The sequence below is a fragment of the Prionailurus bengalensis genome, chromosome B3 (genome assembly GCF_016509475.1).
Source record: "Prionailurus bengalensis isolate Pbe53 chromosome B3, Fcat_Pben_1.1_paternal_pri, whole genome shotgun sequence".
Taxonomy (NCBI): domain Eukaryota; kingdom Metazoa; phylum Chordata; class Mammalia; order Carnivora; family Felidae; genus Prionailurus; species Prionailurus bengalensis.
Window position 1 is genome coordinate 99,263,547 of NC_057355.1, and position 19,599 is coordinate 99,283,145.

Genomic DNA, 19,599 nt, shown 5'->3' on the forward strand with positions numbered 1-19,599 from the left:
CAGCTCTGACTAGCTGGCAGAAAAATGCACTTGCAAATGTAATCAGTGATACTGACTCTAGGGACAGCAATCTTGTTGTGAGTTGGATCACCTCAAAGGCTCTTAGCCTAGGCCCTTATTCTTGTATCCTAAGTTACTGGCTTCCTGTGCCCAGCTACCTCATTTTTCCATATCATGCCATCTTTCTCTAGAATTTGTCCTGGCCCCATATGATTTGTGATGAAGAAACTACCTTTTTCAGCAAGAGATACTCTGTAGTTCTCCAAGAAGATGACTTTCAACTTGCTTCCAACCATAGGGTCATTGTTCACCACATCTGCCACTGAAGTGATTAGCTTTATGATCATTTTGGCCATGTGATATCCTGGGGCAGCCTTGGAGAAGAATGTCAAACACACTGACAGAATGCAGCCATGATCAAGTGGAGAAATGGCAAGAGATCAGGGCCCCCAAATCCCCAGTGAATAGAATCAACTTACTTTGCCACCAATTATGACTGTTCTGGGCACGAATAACTTCTTAGGGTCTTTTTTAATACCTGAAAGAGAATGAGAAGCAGATGGAATGGAGGGCAGTTGATGGCTAGGGAGGCGAGACCTGTGCCAGCCAAGAGTGTCACTTCCACTTCCAGGGGGTGTGGTGGCCACAGGGCTGACTCACGGTTGTACATGGTGACCACGTGCAGGCAGTTCAAGAGTTGCCGCTTGTACTCATGGATCCTCTTCACATGCACATCAAACATGGAGGATGGGTTGATTTTCACTTTGTACTCCTTCTCCAAGAACTGTGAAAACTTCAGCTTGTTCTCCTGTGGAGACAGTGCACGATGCCAGAGCCCTTTTGACTTAGAAGCATCAGGTTGTCTGTTTTTAGAAACTGGAGCAATAAAAAACCATAATACAAACTGGAGCAGAACAAATGCCATGGAAAGAATCCACACTGGGAAGCCTCACCTGCTTCACGTTGGAGAGTTCTCGGAGAAAGACGTCATCACCCACGAAGCTATGTAGCTTTGTCAGCTGGCTCAAGTCTTTCACGTAGTCTTCCCCGATTTTCTTTCAGTTTAAAGATGTGATTTAATTAATCAGGATGGCAGTCAAGCCCACATGAGCAGTTTCTGTCAGTCCGGTGAGTGCTTGTGCTCGCCTACAGCAAGGATGGCTGACCTACCACATAGTACGCAGAATGGCCACACTCACAGAAGAGGCTGGCAAGGCCATGTGGGAAGAACACTTTGCTAGTATCTTAAATGTAGTTTCAGTGGCGTTAAGTGTTAAAAACAGGAAACCTACCTAAACAAGGTAACATGGAACCCAGGTTCTACTAGTTATTTATATGGCCTCTGTTATTCTCTTTTACTAAATAGCATAACCATCTTTCATCTTTGTGTCATAGGAGTATGGTCAGCCAGGTATGTAATTTGCAGGCCCTTCCTTTACAAATCAAGAACTTCGGGGCGCCTGGGTGGCGCAGTCGGTTAAGCGTCCGACTTCAGCCAGGTCACGATCTCGCGGTCCGGGAGTTCGAGCCCCACGTCAGGTTCTGGGCTGATGGCTCAGAGCCTGGAGCCTGTTTCCGATTCTGTGTCTCCCTCTCTCTCTGCCCCTCCCCCATTCATGCTCTGTCTCTCTCTGTCCCAAAAATAAATAAACGTTGAAAAAAAAATTAAAAAAACAAAAACAAATCAAGAACTTCAAGATGGTTACAGTGGAAAATTAAGTCAAGCACAGAGCCTGTGGGACAGCACAAGTCACATGCTGGTGGCTGATGTAGCCGCCTGCTGCAGACTGGGTTCACAAAGTGCAAGGGCACCCCTTCCCGGTTACCTCTGCTATTAACTCTGCAAGCCCCGGGTTGCAGAGTAAGAGCCAGCGCCTTGGAGTGATCCCATTGGTTTTATTCTGAAACTTGTCTGGTTCTAGCTCGCTGAAGTCCTTGAATCTGGAGACAGAAGAGACACATCACTGAATCTGGCTGCAAGAGTGTGTTTCTGCTACATTCAAGAAGCCAAGTGTAGGCTTCGCAAGATTAAAAGATGGAAGGAGAAGCTGGCAGCAGCTAAGGCTGTTATTTGAAATAGAAATCCATTTGCAATTCCAAATAATTACAAGAAAAACTCCACATCGAATCACCTCCGTATGATTTCCTGGCTGGCACTGACATATAGACCAGACTTTTCAGCAGAATAATGTTGTGTGGGGTTTTTTTTTTTTTTTCTTCTAAATCTAGAACTAGGAAGGTTGAGAGAAGAAGCATTTTTTCTTTTTTAAGTGAATGTTACTTTGTGTAGAAGAAAATACTTCTGCACATTTTGATAGGGCCTTTTGTTATCCCCAAATGCAAGCCTGCATCGACTAGCACCAGTGCACTGACGGAGCAACTTCAGACCCAGCACCACAGGAACAGACACTCACACTTGGGTCTTCACGATGTCTGAGTGAATTTTGGCCACGCCATTCACAGCATGGGAGCCCACAATGCAGAGGTGGGCCATGTTGATCCGTTTGCCTCCTTCCTCTTCAATCAGAGACATCCTTCTCAGACGGTCGACATCTTTAGGAAACAAGGCCGCAATTCTCTGGCCAAAGGAAGAGAAAGGCCTTGCTGGCCACTCAGGTTTAAAGCAACAGTGAGATAATGTCGTTCACTTCCCAAACAAAATCTTTGATGGAGCAAATACAAAACTTCACTCCCACAGACAGGGGTCGGGTTATCCCTAGGGAGATGCCATCTTCCATTTTAGTCTTTTCAAAAAGATGCTTTTAACAAAGCCCCACCAGATTGAACACTTTTTATGTATTAATGACCGAAAGATGTTTGGGCCTCCAGTTCAGTAAGAGGGAACACTGTAGCTACCCTTAACATCTCAAGACCTCGTTCTCAAAAGGGCTATGAATCTCTAAAAATGACTTACATCTAAATGCTTCTGATTTATCTCATAAATGATTTGCAAATGTCGTGGAAGCAACTTTTCCACCAGGTCTACAGGCCAGCGCTCCAGGGCCTCTGGAAGCACCGTGTGGTTGGTGTATGCGAAGGTCTTCTGGGTGATCTCCCATGCCTGCGGGAAAAGGGGGGGCTTAGCAGCTTTCCTCTGCAAGAAAGGTGGCCTATCACACAAAACCAGACATTCCCTAAGCTCCCGCCAGTCTGCAACGGGACAGTTCATCTATACAGTAAGACACGCTCAATTCTACCAGGTTCCTGAATGGTCCAGAGACTGGGAATATGTAAGGGGGGGGAGGGGTGGGAAGCAGTTATTTGCAAAACTGATAAAACTGAAGACAATATACTGATAAGGTTTCTCTACTATCCTACCATGCCTTTTATTTATAAAATAAGCAAAATCTGAGGAACACAAACAAGTAATGTTTTCAATTAGCTGTGTTCTGAGGTTGCAGAGTTTAATTTAGAATCATTTTAGATGCAGAAATAAGGGTAAACACAACAAAAGTCTGAACTACTGAGCTGTGTCCCATTAGGAATGTATTTATTTCTTAATCTTACTCCATGTAAAGCAGGAAGGAGAGAGAGGTGTTAGCACCAGGGCAAACTTATTTTTAACCACTGGGAGTTAGCAACAGTAACTTATTTTGAAAAACCGTAAAAGGACCTTTTGACAAAATCTCAGAACCACAGATATTCTAGTTAATTGAGGGAAAAGGAAGCCAAACTATCCAGACCTTGGACCAGGGCAATTTTTCAATATCCACAAAAATCCTCATCAGCTCAGGGATGGCCAGTGCGGGGTGTGTGTCATTCAGCTGGATGGCAACCTGTGTGGGGAAAAAGGCATCGGTGTGAAGGTGACAGATGGCCTAGTGTCTGCTTCCTTATCCTCATGCATGTCTGTGCAAAGCACCAAGCAAAATGCCCACCTTTTGTGGGGTGCTTTAAGCCTACCATACTTACTCAAATGTTTTAGCAGAGAAAGGGTTGTAAATCTAATAGGAAGTCCTGAGCCCTCAGTTGTCCCTGTCTGTGTTCACAGACCAAATACTTGCCTGGTCTGGAAAGGCATCAAATGTAGTCTTGGCATTGTCAGTGGAGCCAAACTTGGAGGCTTTGAAACGTCGGATGACATCTTGCAAGGTAGCAGCCACCACAAAGTACTCCTGCTTCAATCGTAGCTCCTTTCCTTCAAAAAACTTCAAGCCAGAGAGACTGAGTGAGAGTAGCTCACCTTGTGGGCGTGGCCAAAATATGACAGGGATCTCCCGCCCAGAGGACTTTAAGACTAAAGCTCATAGGACATACGGTGGAAGATGGCAGGTTGAATGTCAAGGATTAGACTTTGTTCTTTCCTGAAACATTATTAAAATGACAGTAAAGGGGCTTAAAGAAGGCATACAAATAAAGGATGAAAGGAATGGGAGACAAGACAACAGTAACAAACTTTTTGAAGCTGAAAAATAGATGGATGAGTGGTAATTGGGCCAGAAGACCCAGGAAAGCTGAATTTTGACCTGGTAGAGGAGAAGAGCCAAAAAGCAGCTAAATTTATGTGCCAAATCCTCTAAAGGCTCAGGACTTGGCAGCACTGGGTGCATTTGGAAGTGGGGGTGAAGATGCGGTAAAAGGTTAGTTGTGAGGGGGTGCCTGGGTGGCTCAGCTGGTTAAGTGTCCAACTCTTGATTTAGGCTCAGGTCATGGTCTCACAGGTTTGTGAGATCCAATCCCACGTCAGGTTCCGCAACGACAGCATGAAGCCTGCTTGGGATTCTCTCTCCCTCTATCTCTGCCCCTCTCTCCACTCTCTCTCCTTCTCTCAAAAATAAATAAACAAACATTGAAAAACAAATGGTTAGTTGCAAGCCTAAGAAGTAGCTGGCCTCAGACTTCATCCCCAGTTCCCTCAGCTGAGCAATCTCCTTCCCTAACTCAGACAGAAGCTGACATTCTCTGGAGATGGAAACACAGAGTTCTCTGGGCTGGAGGGAAGCAGGTACAGTCAAAAGTAGGGTTACCACTCTGTACTGAAAATGGGGGGAAAGGGAGTTAAGTGAAAATTTATGTGCTGAATTGTTGAGACTCTAAGTTTTCTTCTCCCAGTCAAATTTTAGAACACAGGCAGCCAACACTAATTCTGCGAGGAAAGAAGCTGCAAGAGCCTTCTCTTGGAGGTGAGAAAGATCAGAGCAAATAGTCCTGCATGGTCAGACCTCACTCAGGCCAGGGCAAGACCATGGAGGATGCGTCAGAGAACTCAAGACCGTGTCATTTTTTTCAAAGGTTATTTCTTTATTTTGAGACAGAGAGAGAGAGAGAGAGAGAGAGAGAGAGAGAGAGAGAGAGAGAGAGAGGTGCAGAGAACGTGAGAAAGAATCCCAAGAAATCTCTGCACTGTCAGCTCAGAGCCTGATGTGGGGCTAAATCTCCTGAACCAGGAGATCATGACCTGAGCTGAGATCAAGAGTCAGACACGTAACTGACTGAGCCACCCAGGAGCCCCTCATGACTGTATCATTGAGGAACTTAGGGAGCATATCTAAGATTCTGTACTTTTCTTATAGGTGATTAGAAGACTTTAAAGAGCTTTAAGCGAGGGAAAAAAATCTAGCTAGCAGAGGGAGGACAGTTGCAAGATTCCTGGAAGAGAGACTAATGTCTGGATGAGGGCTATGGCCAAGTTGGGAAGAGAGAATGAGTGTGCTCTTGTAATTACAGTATAAAAATGATTTATTAACTTGTACTTAAAAACAGGCAGGACCCCGAGAGCTACCTTTTACTCAATGAATTTAGTTAACTTTGCATCCCATGCTAACTTAGTATACTCTGTGAACTGCTAGAGATAATTACTTCCAAGAAAAGTTAGGTTTGGCCCCTACTGAAGCTGGAGGATGCATTTTAAGCCCCTTCCAGTTAAATAATTCGGGAGGCTGGGTTTAGCTAGGTAGTACTTGGAAGGATTCTTATATTAACTGACCACAAAACAAGACCACTTTTTGCTTTTGGGTCAGAGATTTTTCTGACGTGCACTGAAGTCACAATGTTTCTCTCAAAGGAAAAAGTATACTATAAAGTTTCTGAAAATACTATGGCAAACTTAATCCTCTGTAGAGACTATAGTTCAACACCAAGTGGACACCTGGTCTTAAGGACCATTTATATCCCAGTCTTCCAATCCTTCTTTTGTGCCACCTTTCAGAGCACAGTACTAATTTGGTTGTTCCTGAGACTTATTATAAAAGAGTAATCATTACAGCTTCAAGAAAACAATTTCACCCGTATATAAGTTAGAGCTAAGTATATTTAAATCAACTGAGAATCCATAGTGGTCTTCTGTGATCCAGTTCCAAGTTTTTTAAAAAAGATTTTTTTTTTTAATTTTAGCTATTTTTAGTGTAAAATTAGGAATAATCACCTATTAAAAAAAGTTTCAAGGGATGAATTAGTGGCATAAGAAACAAATGTTTGCTTCTGGGTCTGCTCCCAGGTCCAGACCCCACCTTGCCTGAGGGCAGAAGGCTGGGACGAGCCTGTCAGCAAGGGGAAGAGGCCAGGCAGGAAACTTCCAGGGTCTCCTGACCCTGTGGAAGAAATTTCTGTTTGGAACTGGAGCAGTATTTCACCAGTGCTCCCTTCATCTTTTATATCCAGGCTTGGTTTTGAAATGCACATACATAACCTCCCAACTGGTCATGAGGTTACTAGTCAAGGGCAAAATACCAATTCTGATTTCATGAAATGTACAAATTTGTTTTCCTTACTTGGCGGGGAGCGGAAGGGAAATCTAGTAATTCAGGAGGTGACAGAGATTACTGTGCACTGAAGAAAAAAAATCAGTATTGAAGATGTGCTTTATGGGCTATAAAGGGGTACTTCTGAAATAAGATGCTTCTGTTTCTACCGGGAAAGCAAGCTTGACCACTCACATTATCATTGGGATAGAGGACTCGGGAGATGTTCTCGGCCAGATTTCGGTCCAGCACAGCCTGAATGTAGTCTCCAACGTTAACTGGGGGGAAGGTTAGAAAAATGAATAAACAGATAAGCCGGCCACTGTTATCGAAGCCCCTTGACCTCACCTGATGCTTGCTGCGTGCCATGTGGATGTAGGGATTCTACAATTCCTGAAAGTTCAAAAGGATTTCCATAGATCTCCCTGCTGTGATTTGCATGAGAGTCTAAGAGGGCCAGACAGAAGGACTGCTTTAAAAATGTCCTTGCATGTGCTCCATAAAATGGCTGCTCAGCCACTTACGAGTTCTATCAGAAACTCAAGACTGTTCTCTCAAGCTCAATTTGATACTATTAATCAGAAAGACTACACAGGCATACACACACATATACAGAAGCCATTTATGCCCCACTCCCCAATATCTTTGTTTTGTGCCATCTTTTAGAGTTGGTGCTGATTTGGTTGCTTCTGTGATCAAAATATTAAACATACACACACAGACATGAGAGCCCAGTCTGTACTCACAGTCTCTGAGGTTAAAGTCATTTGGCGCCCGAGCAGACCAGAGGCGCATGGTGTTGACGGTGTTGTTCATATAGCCGGGCACCGGGGTGTCATATGGCAGGGCCAGGACCACCTGTGGGATTAAACCAAAGCAGCTGCTCAGTTTCCCATGTGTAGGGACGTTGGCTGAACAATGGATGGAAGTTAGCAACTGGGATTCTGTTCCTGGCTCCATCACCAACTCAGACTGTGAGGGGCCTAAACCAAGATGGGGGTCCTAGGACTGGAGGGTAAGTTATTAGGGACCATGTGGAGCTTCCTCCCACTGGAGCAATCTGGGTGGCTGGAACCATCTAGACTGATGGTCCCCCGTATCATGCCAATGGTGCCTTCCCTTTGTGTCCCTTGCCTTGATGTGGATGCAGATCTTTCATGTTTCAGAATAAGCCATTGTTCTAAAAATAATAAAATATGATGTGCAAAGTGACAAAGTGAATCTGTATTCACTAAAAACAGGAGTAGGGCAATTTTAGTGTAGGTAATTCAATAGTCTTATTTCAAATATGGTGAAAATTAACAGAACAGAAACATATGCAGCTAGATTATAGATGACGTTTAAAATACTATGCTAGATTTTTCAAAGTTGCATGAAGAAGAGTTATTTTGGTGATGAGACCAATCAGCTGATGATCAGCTGAGATGGGTGTTAAGAGGTGAGCTTTGGAAAATTGGTAGCTCAGTCTTTGTGGCAGTCATTGAGACTGAGAAGAACAGGAAGGTAACTGTGTTTCACATGAATTAAAATTTATGTGGGAAAAGACTCATTTCTATTCTGACTCATCAGTCAAGCTCTAAGGAAAGGCAATGACAGTTAGAGAGGGAGGGAGGCAAACCATAAGAGACTCTTAGAAACAGAATAAACTGAGGGTTGATGGGGGGTGGGAGGGAAAAGTGGGTGATGGGCACTGAGGAGGGCACCTGTTGGGATGAGCACTGGGTGTTGTATGGAAACCAATTTGACAATTAATTTCATATTAAAAAAAAAAAAGAAAGGCAATGACAGACTGACTGGACTGAAGGGTGTTAGAGATCACTTAGTGCAACACACTCTTTTTGGACATGACAGGAATGAGGCTGAGAGAGAAGTGACTTGCCCACAGTCACAGTCAATGGTAGGGGTGAAACTGGAACACAAAGCTCTTTAATGTGAGTTATGAGTGAATGAAGCCATATAGTCTGTATCAATCACATATATTCAATCATGCTTCCATGAATACCAGGACCTCAAAGTAATAAATCACCCTCCTTTAAATACCTTTTACCAGGAAAGACAGATCTCTGGGGATTTTTAAAGTACATTGTGATCCATCAGGAAAAGTTGTTTACAGAATGGGAGTGAATCTGGGTTGAAACAGGATTTGTCCTCTGATCCTTGAAGTGTAATTGAGGCAGCTGTGGAACTACACCCAGATATCCCTTCAGAGAACTTTAGGCAGAACTTGGCATCTGGGAGCTTGAGCCGCTGAGGCCGTGCTTTCCTAGGGATGCTTCCATCATGTCGGAGCTTGAGAGCTAGGACTTGGCTCAAGAGCAATCTTTAATCTCAGGCCCCACCAGCCTGGCTGCTTGCTCTAAAATACACAGCCACCTGAGCTCTTCCCGAGGATCCTCCTTCTCTTCCCTTTTCTCTTCACAGGTGCCACACCTCGTCCAACTGCCCCCTCCTCTCTGTCACTATTAGCAATTGCCCCAATATGTCACTTGTACTTCTAATTCTCTCTGGCGTCTGCTTCCCAGAGGACCAGTGCTGACACACATGTGAAATGGATTGCTCAGTTTCCTGGAAGCTGCCCACAGCATGTGTATACCACGCCTGTCCTCATGCTCTCTGACCTCACCAGCTACAGACCTGGGGCTGATTTGGGTGATGGCTTCCATAAATCCATAAAGTGCTGCACAGTTTGGGCCAACTCACCTTATATTACACCTGTCCCATAACCTTGCCTTTGTGGGCACAGAAAAATATATTCTTTCTAATTGAATGTCTGGATATATTATGAAAATTCTTAGAGGTGCTCTGTAAATACAAGGTAGCTCAACAGTGGGACCTGGTGTAAACAGAATGCTTCAGGATTGATTGTGTTCACTACATACATTTGAACAGGTCAGATGTCACTGGAAGTTTTTAGACACCAAAACATATACCAAATACTTGCTAGTTTAATACCAAATATGTGTGTGAATTCTTTGGGCATATTAATGATTGATTTGTTTGCAGCTCTCCTGATCACATGTGTAACCAACTGCAATTTAGATTGTATTCTATTGTTCAACTAAATTTAGAAAAAGAGAAACTTATCTTGAAATTATAGTATTAGTTTATCCCTTATACCATTATACTATAATGACCTATTTTAGTTTCTAATCTATTTCATATGTTGAAGAAATTCATCCTCAGATAGAAAAATCATTTTTAAATAGTCTTATTTTTCTGAACTGCAAATAGCTCTACATGGATTAGCAGAATAAATTATCAGTTTAAAAAGTCAACTATAGGGGCGCCTGGGTGGCGCAGTCGGTTAAGCGTCCGACTTCAGCCAGGTCACGATCTCGCGGTCCGTGAGTTCGAGTCCCGCGTCGGGCTCTGTGCTGACAGCTCAGAGCCTGGAGCCTGTTTCAGATTCTGTGTCTCCCTCTCTCTGACCCTCCCCCGTTCATCTCTGTCTCTCTCTGTCTCAAAAATAAATAAATGTTAAAAAAAATTTAAAAAAAAAATAAAAAAAAAAGTCAACTATAAAATGGGTGTTGGTTCTTCTAAAATAAAATGAAGCTTTTATTCATGGAGAATAATCCACAAACCATCTGAATTTAGCATTACAATACTGAACTTCATTCACAGTTTTGCTAAATAAAAATATCTACTTGGTCTTTACCATTTCCTTTAAGCTTTTAAAGAATGGCTAGTGACACATCGTTCCCAGCCTGAGACCATATTTATTAAGCAAATATCTCAAATGGAGCCTCCAAAGATTAGACAATGCAGTCTCGTAATAGGGGTGATTTATCAGGAAGTAAGAAGACAGCAAAGCACGAACCATCACTGGGGGTGCTGAGAAGTGAACTGGTCAGCAACATGGTAATGCTCCATATCCATCCATGAATTAAGTATGCTTGGATCGACACCAGCATTATTTTTCTAGAAGTGATTTTGCACAAAATAACAATTTGTAAAATTTTGTATTATTTTTCTTAACATATAAATGTTGGCATTCCTCTAAATACTTTAGTTTAAAATTTCTTTTTTTAATGTTTTATTTAATTTTGAGAGAGACAGGAGACAGAGTGTGAGCAGGGGAGGGGCAGAGAGAGAGACGCACACAGAATTCAAAGCAGGCTCCAGGCTCTGAGCTGTCAGCATAGAGCTTGACATGGGGCTTGAACCCACAAACCATGAGATCATGACCGGAGCTGAAGTCGGATGCTTTAACTGACTGAGACACCCGGGCACCCCTAATAAATACTTTAGTTTTAAAATATTTACCCCTGAGAAGTAGCAAGTAAATGTATGGCAATGAGGTGAGGAATGACATTTACATTTATTTAGTCTTGGCATCAAAAACTTTTTATAAAACTGGAGAGCTAGGCATGCTAGGATTACAGAATCAATTAATCTCTGATGAAGCTGATTGCAAAATGACCCTGATAAGTTACTTGATCTTGAGGAAATCACTTCTCTCTTGGTCTCAGCTCCCTTGTTTCCAAAATGAGTGGGTTCAAAAAGAGAAGTAATGGATTTATTTGTAAAAATATACTCTTCAATTATTCAAAACACAATGTATTATATCAGTATCATATACATATTATACTTTATGCTATATATCCACTGTGTTATACAGTACAAAATATTCAGCATGAGGACACTCTGAATACCTGGGTGTCGATCCATTTGGTGCCAGTCTTGGTGTGCTCTACTTTTCCATAGAAGTGCACAGGCAGCATGAATTCAGGACGGGCTTTCTCCCAGGGGTTTCCATGCCTGAGCCAATCATCTGCCTCTTCTACCTGCAAAAAGGACATGGCTTAGAATTTATTTTTCAGGAGGGATGCCTGGGTGGCATTTATTTAATGTTTAATAAGTAAACATTAAAAAAATTGAAAAATAATTTATTTTTCAGGAGATGTGGACCTTCAATTATATCAAATCAAAAATATCTTTGACTAAATCAATGCAAGAATACTTTTCGTAAGAAAGAACTGTCAAACTCAATTCACCTTTGTTAATGTATTACAATAATTTAGGTAATACATTACAATAATGCATTACCTAAATTAACAACAATAATACTTGTTAATACATAACATTTAATCCTCATAGCATAACTCTATAGGATGGAACTATGATGTTTCCTTTTTTATTTTTATATTTATTTATTTTTAAGAGACAGAGACAGAGCATGAGCAGGGGAGAGGCAGAGAGAGAGGGAGACACAGAATCTGAAGCACCTGCAGGCTCTGAGCTGTCAGCACAGCCCAAATGCGGGACTCAAACCCACAGAGAGATCATGACCTGAGTCAGACGTCCAACTGAACGAGCCACCCAGGCACCCCTATGTTTCCTTTTTTAAAGAGGAGAAAATTATAACATCTGTCACGCAGATGGTAAATGGTACAGCTGAGATTTGACCTTAGGTCTGCAGGTTCCAGAGCCTGTGTCTTAATATCTGTAAATACAATTGTCCAGCTTGAGGGATAGAGGGAGGCCATCCAGGAATGTTTATAACTGGATACCTGGACCTGATGGGTCCTAGATGATGGTTTCTGTCAAGATTCTTTTGCCTAGAATACCCAGAATCAGTTAAGAAATACTACTCATAGAGTAGTATGAGCCTGGGTGGCTCAGTTGGTTAAGCATCTGACTCTTGATTTAGGTTCAGGTCATGATCTCACGGTTCGTGAGTTCACGCCTCACACTGGGCTCTGCACTGACATTGAGGAGGCCGCTTGGGATTCCTTCTCGCTCTCTGCCCCCCTCCCCCCCGCCACTTGCTCGTGATCTCAAAAATAAATACAATTAATAAAATTAAAAAAAAAACAATACTACTAATAGAAATTCTCTTAAGAAAGCTTATTTCAATATAGGTATAAGACACTATTACATTCTGTAGTCTTTGTTTAATTTAATCCTTTCATAATTATGATCTGATAATGAACTATTAATTATGGTTCATTTTGAAAATAACATCTACTAATACGTAAAGAATTTTTTGACAATTTCAACATTTCCCCATGTGTTTATGTTAATTTATAACAACACATTTTTTATAAAAAATTTTAAAATCATAATTTGTATGATTTTAAATCATGTATGGACATGTATGTATGCACATCAAATTAATTTTGGTTTGCAACACACATGCCCAAACAAGAAAAAACACATTGGAGAGGGGGGATGTATTTTTAAAGTAAAGATATCATTAGTGAAACCTTTAAAATACTATATATATATTAAAAAATTTAATTGTGTTTTCACAAGAAAGGAAGGGGTAAGGGATTTTAGTGTAAAGTACTCGTCAAAGAGATTACCCCAAATATTGATATTTTACCTATTTGATTCCTCACCTTCCCCTCTTAGAATATATAGCTTTATTTTAAGAAGATTTTGCTTATGAATTATGACAGACTGCTGGATGTTTCATGACTCTCACCTAAATACAAGTTCAATGCCTACCCCAGGCACACTGTAGAGAAAAAGAAATACAGTATCTTTTCAGGTATTAGGCAAAACACTGATGTCAACAGATAGACAAGAAAATACACATTCATTTAGTCAAACACTGACTATGACTTTATATCAAGAAAGCCAGTAAGCTACCCATTAATACTAAGTACGTGCATAATGGTGAATCAAAAGGGGACTCATAGAAACAACATCTGTAGGTAGTAGATCTGGGCGTGAGAGAGACGCTAGAGGCAAGATGCACCACATGTAGGGTGAAGCCTAGGGAAGGCTGGAGCTAGGTCTGAGCTAATCAGCTAATCAAACCTTGTTAAAATGCAGATTCTCAGTCAGTCTGGGAGGAGGTCTAAAATTCTGCACTTAAGGGGTGCCTGGGTGGCTCAGTCGGTTAAGCGTCCAACTTCAGCTCAGGTCATGATCTCACGGTCCGTGAGTTCGAGCCCCATGTCAGGCTCTGTGCTGACAGCTCAGAGCCTGGAACCTGTTTCAGATTCTGTGTCTCCCTCTCTCTCTGACCCTCTCCTGTTCATGCTCTTTCTCTGTCTCAAAAATAAATAAACGTTTAAAAAAATTAAAAAAAAAATAAAACTCTGCACTTAAATTTTTTAAAAAACTTTTAACGTTTATTTACATTTGAGAGAGAGAGAGAGAGAGAGAGAGAGAGAGAGAGAGAAAACAGAGCACAAGCAGGGGAGGGGCAGAGAGGGAGATACAGAATCCGAAGCAGGCTCCAGGCTCTGAGCTGTCAGCACACAGCCCGATGCAGGGCTTGAACCCACGAACTGTGATCATGACCTGAGCCAAAGTCAGATGCTCAACTGGCTGAACCACCCAGATGCCCCTGAAATTCTGCATTAAAAAAAAAATGTTTTTAAGGTTTATTTATTTTTGACAGAGAGGGAAACAGAGCATGAGTGGGGGAGGGGCAGAGAGAGAGGGAGAACAGAATCTGAAGCAGGCTCCAGGCTCTGAGCTGTCAGCTCCCCCGGGCTCGAACTCACGGACCTCGAGATCATGACCTGAGCTGATGTCGGACACTGAACCGAATGAGCCACCCAGGCCCCCCTGAAATTCTGCATTTTTAACATGCGTCCTGGGGCTCCATGGTGCAACCAGGAGCTTTGTGGTGATACAAAGTCAGTAACTGCAACTCAGAATTTAGACTTCCGCTTATTCTAGTCAGAAGAGAATATCAAAAAATGAAGTAAAAATTTAACAAGGAAACAGTTGAATTTTAGCAGCTGATAAGCTGGTTAAGTTAGAGTCCATTAGCTTGTGTTGATAGCTAGAAATGCTACACAAATAAATGAACATATCCACAAAGGATCAAAACATCCTGACTTACAAAACACTTCATGCTGCATTTAGGCAAGGGCAGGTTGGGGGTTTTCAAACACTGGTCAGTGTGAACACTGCTTCCTGTAACAGGAAGAAACCTCATTTCAGCACTGGAGACGGTTGTAAAACCCACCTGAAGGCATTAAACAAAATGGGACAATGAGGCAGAAACAGCTTTCCTCAAAAATCTGTGTATAGGAGAGCTGACAATGTATCTTCTGCTGAGAAATGCAGCAGAATCATATCGTTTTGCCCTCAAGCATCAAGAGATGAACTCTGGGCTCGTCACCACTGGCCCACTGCTGAGCAAGTCAGAGGCTGCATTTGCTCTTTCGAGAGAATATGAGGTGACAAGGCACCAGTCAGCAGATCACTTGTAATGCCATCAAATGTTGGTCTTTTTAATTTTTCCCTGAATAATGGCTGATTTCAACTCCACTGGGTTAACAAGTTATGTAGGAAGACAGAACTCCTGGCTTGCTGTTCTTTGTCTCGAACCTCTTCCTGATTTGGTAAGGAACCGGTTAATTATTCCCTCAATTTCACAAATCTTGTTTTTAAGGTAAATTGGCCAACATTTCATAAGCACAGGCTGGTCTGAACAGATCAGAGAAGAAAAGGGGAAGTGCGGCTACCACCCCCACTAAACCCTCAGAAGCTGCAGAATGGTGATAAACCTCTTCTCTACCTTGCTTTCTTCCAATGAATCAACAAACTGGTCTGTAAATTTAATTTCCATGTAGCCAGTGACCCCTGAACGCACCGATATGCTGAGTCATGTGAAGGGCAGGGGCAAGATAGAAGAGCTTTCATTTACATCCAAGTGGGCTGCTGGATCTGAACACGCGGGATCAAAGAGAGTGGAGACAAAGAAAGTGTGGGTCTGTGGAGGAAGGAGCGGTGCTCCTGTCAGGGGGTGGGGTGGTGAGGAGGGGGCACAGCCTCGACTTGGCATCTTCCTAGAGGAATGACGCAATGGCTTCTGTGTTCCAGCCAGCATGGGAGCAGAGGTCAGCTCAGGGAGCTCTGTTACTGACTGGATTGTAAGAAAGGCTTTCCCCGTCGACTGGGACACATGGGACATGAAGAACTAGTGAGCCAACAAACTTTGTTTTCTGATGGTACAATAAATTGAAAACTGTTTATGGGGGCACTGCAAATTCAACAGTGGCAACTAGAATCTTGCTGGGCAATGTGAATTGTGCGTGACTACTTAAAGCAGGCTTGGCACACGTTCTAAGAGAGGGAAGGGTTGATTCAACTCTGAGATACCTACTGTGAGCACCTTTCTACTCTGAGCTTTGGTATGGGACTGTTAAACTTTAATGTGAGGCTGTTCCAATTGTCTTTCCCTCCTTCCTCCCAGGGGCCAATTATTTTCATTCAAGACTATTACTGATAAAGTTTCAATGATCCCCATTAGAGTTTAAGGTAAGTCAAGAATTTTGGCAATAAAATTACTTTCCTGGGGTTTCTGGGTGGCTTGGGTGGTTGAGCGTGTCTGACTCTTGATTTTGGCTCAGGTCATGATCCCAGGGTTGTGGGACAGTCCCTCTGGGGTCTCTACACTGAGCACGGAGCCTGCTGAAGATTTCTTTCTCTATCTGTCTCCCTCTCTCCCTCAGCTCCTCTCCCCTGCTCTTGTACTTTCTTTCTCTTTCCAAAATAAAAATAAATCAATAAATCAAATTATTTTCTTTAGGGTATTCACAATGAACACTTTAGTACTGCAAATGTTCCTTGAAGAGACTTCAAAAACTAGAAGTTCATTAACCTTTAAAAATCTTCCCAGTGTGTGCCATTTTCTTCAGCCTTCTCCACTACAGGAGCAATGATGTAGCTGATGTGTGTGGGGGCATGCCCATACCTTCAAAAGATAGGCTTTCCTGGAAGATACTTTTTTTTTTAAATAGAAATAGCTTCTTTTTTAATGGTACGATGTATTTTATGTTTGCCCTTTAAAATCCCATCACAGTAAACAATGGATATGGTAAATATAATTATGAGTTTTTCTGACTCAGTTTCAAGTCATAGTCAGAGTAGTGATGATGGCTAGCAAGGTTAGCTTTGGAGACTTGCAAAAGTCATGTAGTGTCTCTTTCTCATGAACACTAGAAATATAAGCTTCCTGGATCTGATAGGAGAGAAAGGGAACGTGTCCTAAAATAAAGGCCATTTAAAAGTAGCAAAGGTACATTGAAGAGGGCATCTTTTAGGATGAGCACTGGGTGTTGTATGGAAACTAATTTGACAATAAATTTCATATAATAAAAAAAAAAGAACACCTAATAAAAACTTTAAAAAAAAAGTAGCAAAGGTAGTAGGTATGGTTTTAAAACAGTGAACTTACATAAAATCCTGGGGAAAAGGCACTTGCAAAAAAATTTTTGAGACTGATGTGCTGAGTTTCTCTTAAATTGTTCACAGAACAGTAAAGAGGTAAGAAAGGAAATCCTTATTCTGAGGTATAATGCATGCCACACATACTTTCAAAGACTGAGACTGGATAGTATGTATTGCTTGGTCGGGTTGTATCAAAACGTTGGTCACGCTAGAAATGCCTGTTAAACTAGGCTTCTCACAGTGTAACTCTAGATTACTTCACTGTGGAATGGAGCCTATTATTTTGTTTTCTAAATTTTATGATTATAAAATACACACGTCTTGTGAAATATGAGTCATACTGAAGAGCGAATCTAGGATACTAAAAATGACCTGTAATCGTATCTCCCAGAGATAATCACTGTTGAAGCTTTGATGTATTTTTTCCTAGTATTTTTTTCTTTATCTTTTTGGCTTCTTTTGAAAATCCATATGATTCCACACCTCCTTTTTTCAACTAACATAAATAATCTCCCATTTTATTAAAATTAATCAAAATATATTAATAACTATATTAATATTATACAATACCACAATTTGTTAAATTATCCTCTTTTTCTTAGGCAAAATTATCACTTTTTTGAGTGCCTATTTGTGTGCCAGACATTGTAGATATCTTCATAGTAGTTTCATGAAGCTGGTATCTCCATTTTATAGGTGAGAAAACTGAGGATCAGAGAGGTCAGGGAACCTAATCAAAGCAACACAACTCATAAGTGTAATGAGTGGCAATTAGGCTCAGATTAAAAATTAGATCTCAATTATGGCCTTAATGGTTTTTTTCCACACAATGCTGCCTCCTAATTCCTTTAGGGATAGCTAAGGGGCGCCTGGGTAGCTCAGTCGGTTGAGTGACTGACTTTGGCTCAGGTCATGATCTCACGGTTTTTGAGTTTGAGCCCCTCATTGGGCTCTGTACTGACAGCTCAGAGCCTGGAGCTTGCTTCAGATTCTGTGTATCCTGCTTGTGCTCCGTCTCTCTCTCTCTCTTGAAAATAAATAAAACATTAAAAAAAATTATTTAGGGACAGCTAAGATACACTGGTCCTTAACAAAATTTGGAAGTGTGTCTTTCAGTATGTTCCCAATAGTCTCCTTCTGAGACTTTTTCCTTGGTGCGTTCTCTCCTCACATGCAAACCTTTTAGTTCCTTCTTCCTTGGCTCAGAGTGTCAAAATACTGAGGGAGGGAGAGAGAATGGTGCTGACACTAAGCTTATTCTCATCCTTCCTCTCCCCTGGGATTAGCTCTAGCCGAGGTCCCCCCATCCAACTCTGAGCACTCCGTCCTCAGACTGACTCATGGAAGTGTGAGAGGGGCTCCGAGAATGTGGGCTTTTTGAATTTAGTGAAATTCAGCATCTTTTTGTCAATGATGTGCGTGTAGGGGAAAAACATAGGGAGAGAGAAAGCCTAAATCACACTTAGCATCAGAAAGACCGTCCATACCAGGGCTGATTGTAGGCTCAAAGAATTACCAAAGATAAAATAAATTAGCACCCAAGAATCCAGTTTAGTTATATAAAAATCAAATGAGAGTCATTTGTATGGACTATTTGTGCAAATATCTGTGGAGCACTATAATTACATGTATTAAATATGTGCCAGATTTATTTGATTTAATAGTTATAAAATTGCCTGCTTGCATCTTATAAAAAATTAGAACAATGAACTCATCTATCTTATATGATAAACATATTAAGGAGGGCAAGACTGAGTGTAGAGAAAATCTGGGGATACAGACCCATGTTTGCCAGCAGTGTGATCTGAGGTAACGCTACTTAAGAGTCTCAGTTTTCTCGGGGCAACTGGGTGGCTGAGTCGGTTAAGCACCTGACTCTTGATTTTGGCTCAGGTCATGATCTCATGGTTTGTGAGTTGGAATCCTGTGTGGGGCTCTGTGCTGACAATGAGGAGCCTGCTTGGGATTCTCTCTCTCTCTCTCTGCTCCCACCCTACCCCCCACCTTCTGCTCCCCCCCCACCTCGCTCTCTCTCAAAATCAATAAACATTAAAAAAAAAAGTCTGTTTCCTCACCTATAAAATGGGAACATGCTTCCTACCATCAAGAGTTATAGGGGAAGATCATAAGTCAAAAAATGTATTCCTCCATCTTGCATGCTGCAGAGAATAGACATCATATGTTGTAGGTGGTCCACATTCAGGTGTCAATGATAAATATTTTCAGAGTATTCTCATGAGTCAGGTACTATGTGAGGTGCTTATGGATCTGGTGCTGAATGATATTGGTAGGCTCTCTGCTCTTAGGGAGCTCACATCCCAAAGGGGGAAGACTGATAGTTTTCAGTGATGTCAATTAAATGCCAGATAAATGCTTTACTAAAAGCTTTATATTAATTGTCTGTACATTATAAATCGCCCAGAATACTATGAAGGAAAAGTATTTTTAATAACAAAATTTTGAAAGATGGCTCACATACCTGCCATCCATCTCGGATCTTCTGATTAAAGATTCCATATTCGTATCGGATGCCATATCCATAGGCTGCAAGTCCCAAGGTTGCCATGGAATCCAAGAAGCAGGCTAAATTAAAGAGAACACAGGCAAAAAACAGAGTCATCAAGGTTAGTCCAAATTTCATCTTTCTTTAAAAAACACGGCAGCCAAAAGACATTTTCTCTAAAACACATTTGTATTTTAAAGCACAGAGACAGCTGTGCAGTGGGTATTCAATTTTTTAAAAATAACATTTTTAAATTGTTGGCATTTTTTTTGA

The 19,599-nt window shown here is 41.6% G+C and overlaps 1 protein-coding gene across 1 annotated transcript in view; it reads right to left on the bottom strand.

Moving 5' to 3' along the window:
* PYGL (glycogen phosphorylase L) overlaps window positions 1-19,599 on the bottom strand; it is a 44,101-nt gene that overhangs the window by 13,129 nt on the left and 11,373 nt on the right. Inside the window, exons 4-16 of the mRNA XM_043556127.1 lie at window positions 19,303-19,406; window positions 11,336-11,467; window positions 7,427-7,538; window positions 6,876-6,958; window positions 4,005-4,148; window positions 3,684-3,776; window positions 2,915-3,061; window positions 2,415-2,578; window positions 1,827-1,941; window positions 954-1,055; window positions 661-808; window positions 480-538; window positions 233-374 (exon numbers count right to left, since the gene is read on the bottom strand). Of these exons, the coding sequence (XP_043412062.1) occupies window positions 233-374; window positions 480-538; window positions 661-808; window positions 954-1,055; window positions 1,827-1,941; window positions 2,415-2,578; window positions 2,915-3,061; window positions 3,684-3,776; window positions 4,005-4,148; window positions 6,876-6,958; window positions 7,427-7,538; window positions 11,336-11,467; window positions 19,303-19,406 (1,545 nt within the window). The remainder of the gene's footprint in view (window positions 1-232; window positions 375-479; window positions 539-660; window positions 809-953; window positions 1,056-1,826; window positions 1,942-2,414; window positions 2,579-2,914; window positions 3,062-3,683; window positions 3,777-4,004; window positions 4,149-6,875; window positions 6,959-7,426; window positions 7,539-11,335; window positions 11,468-19,302; window positions 19,407-19,599) is intronic.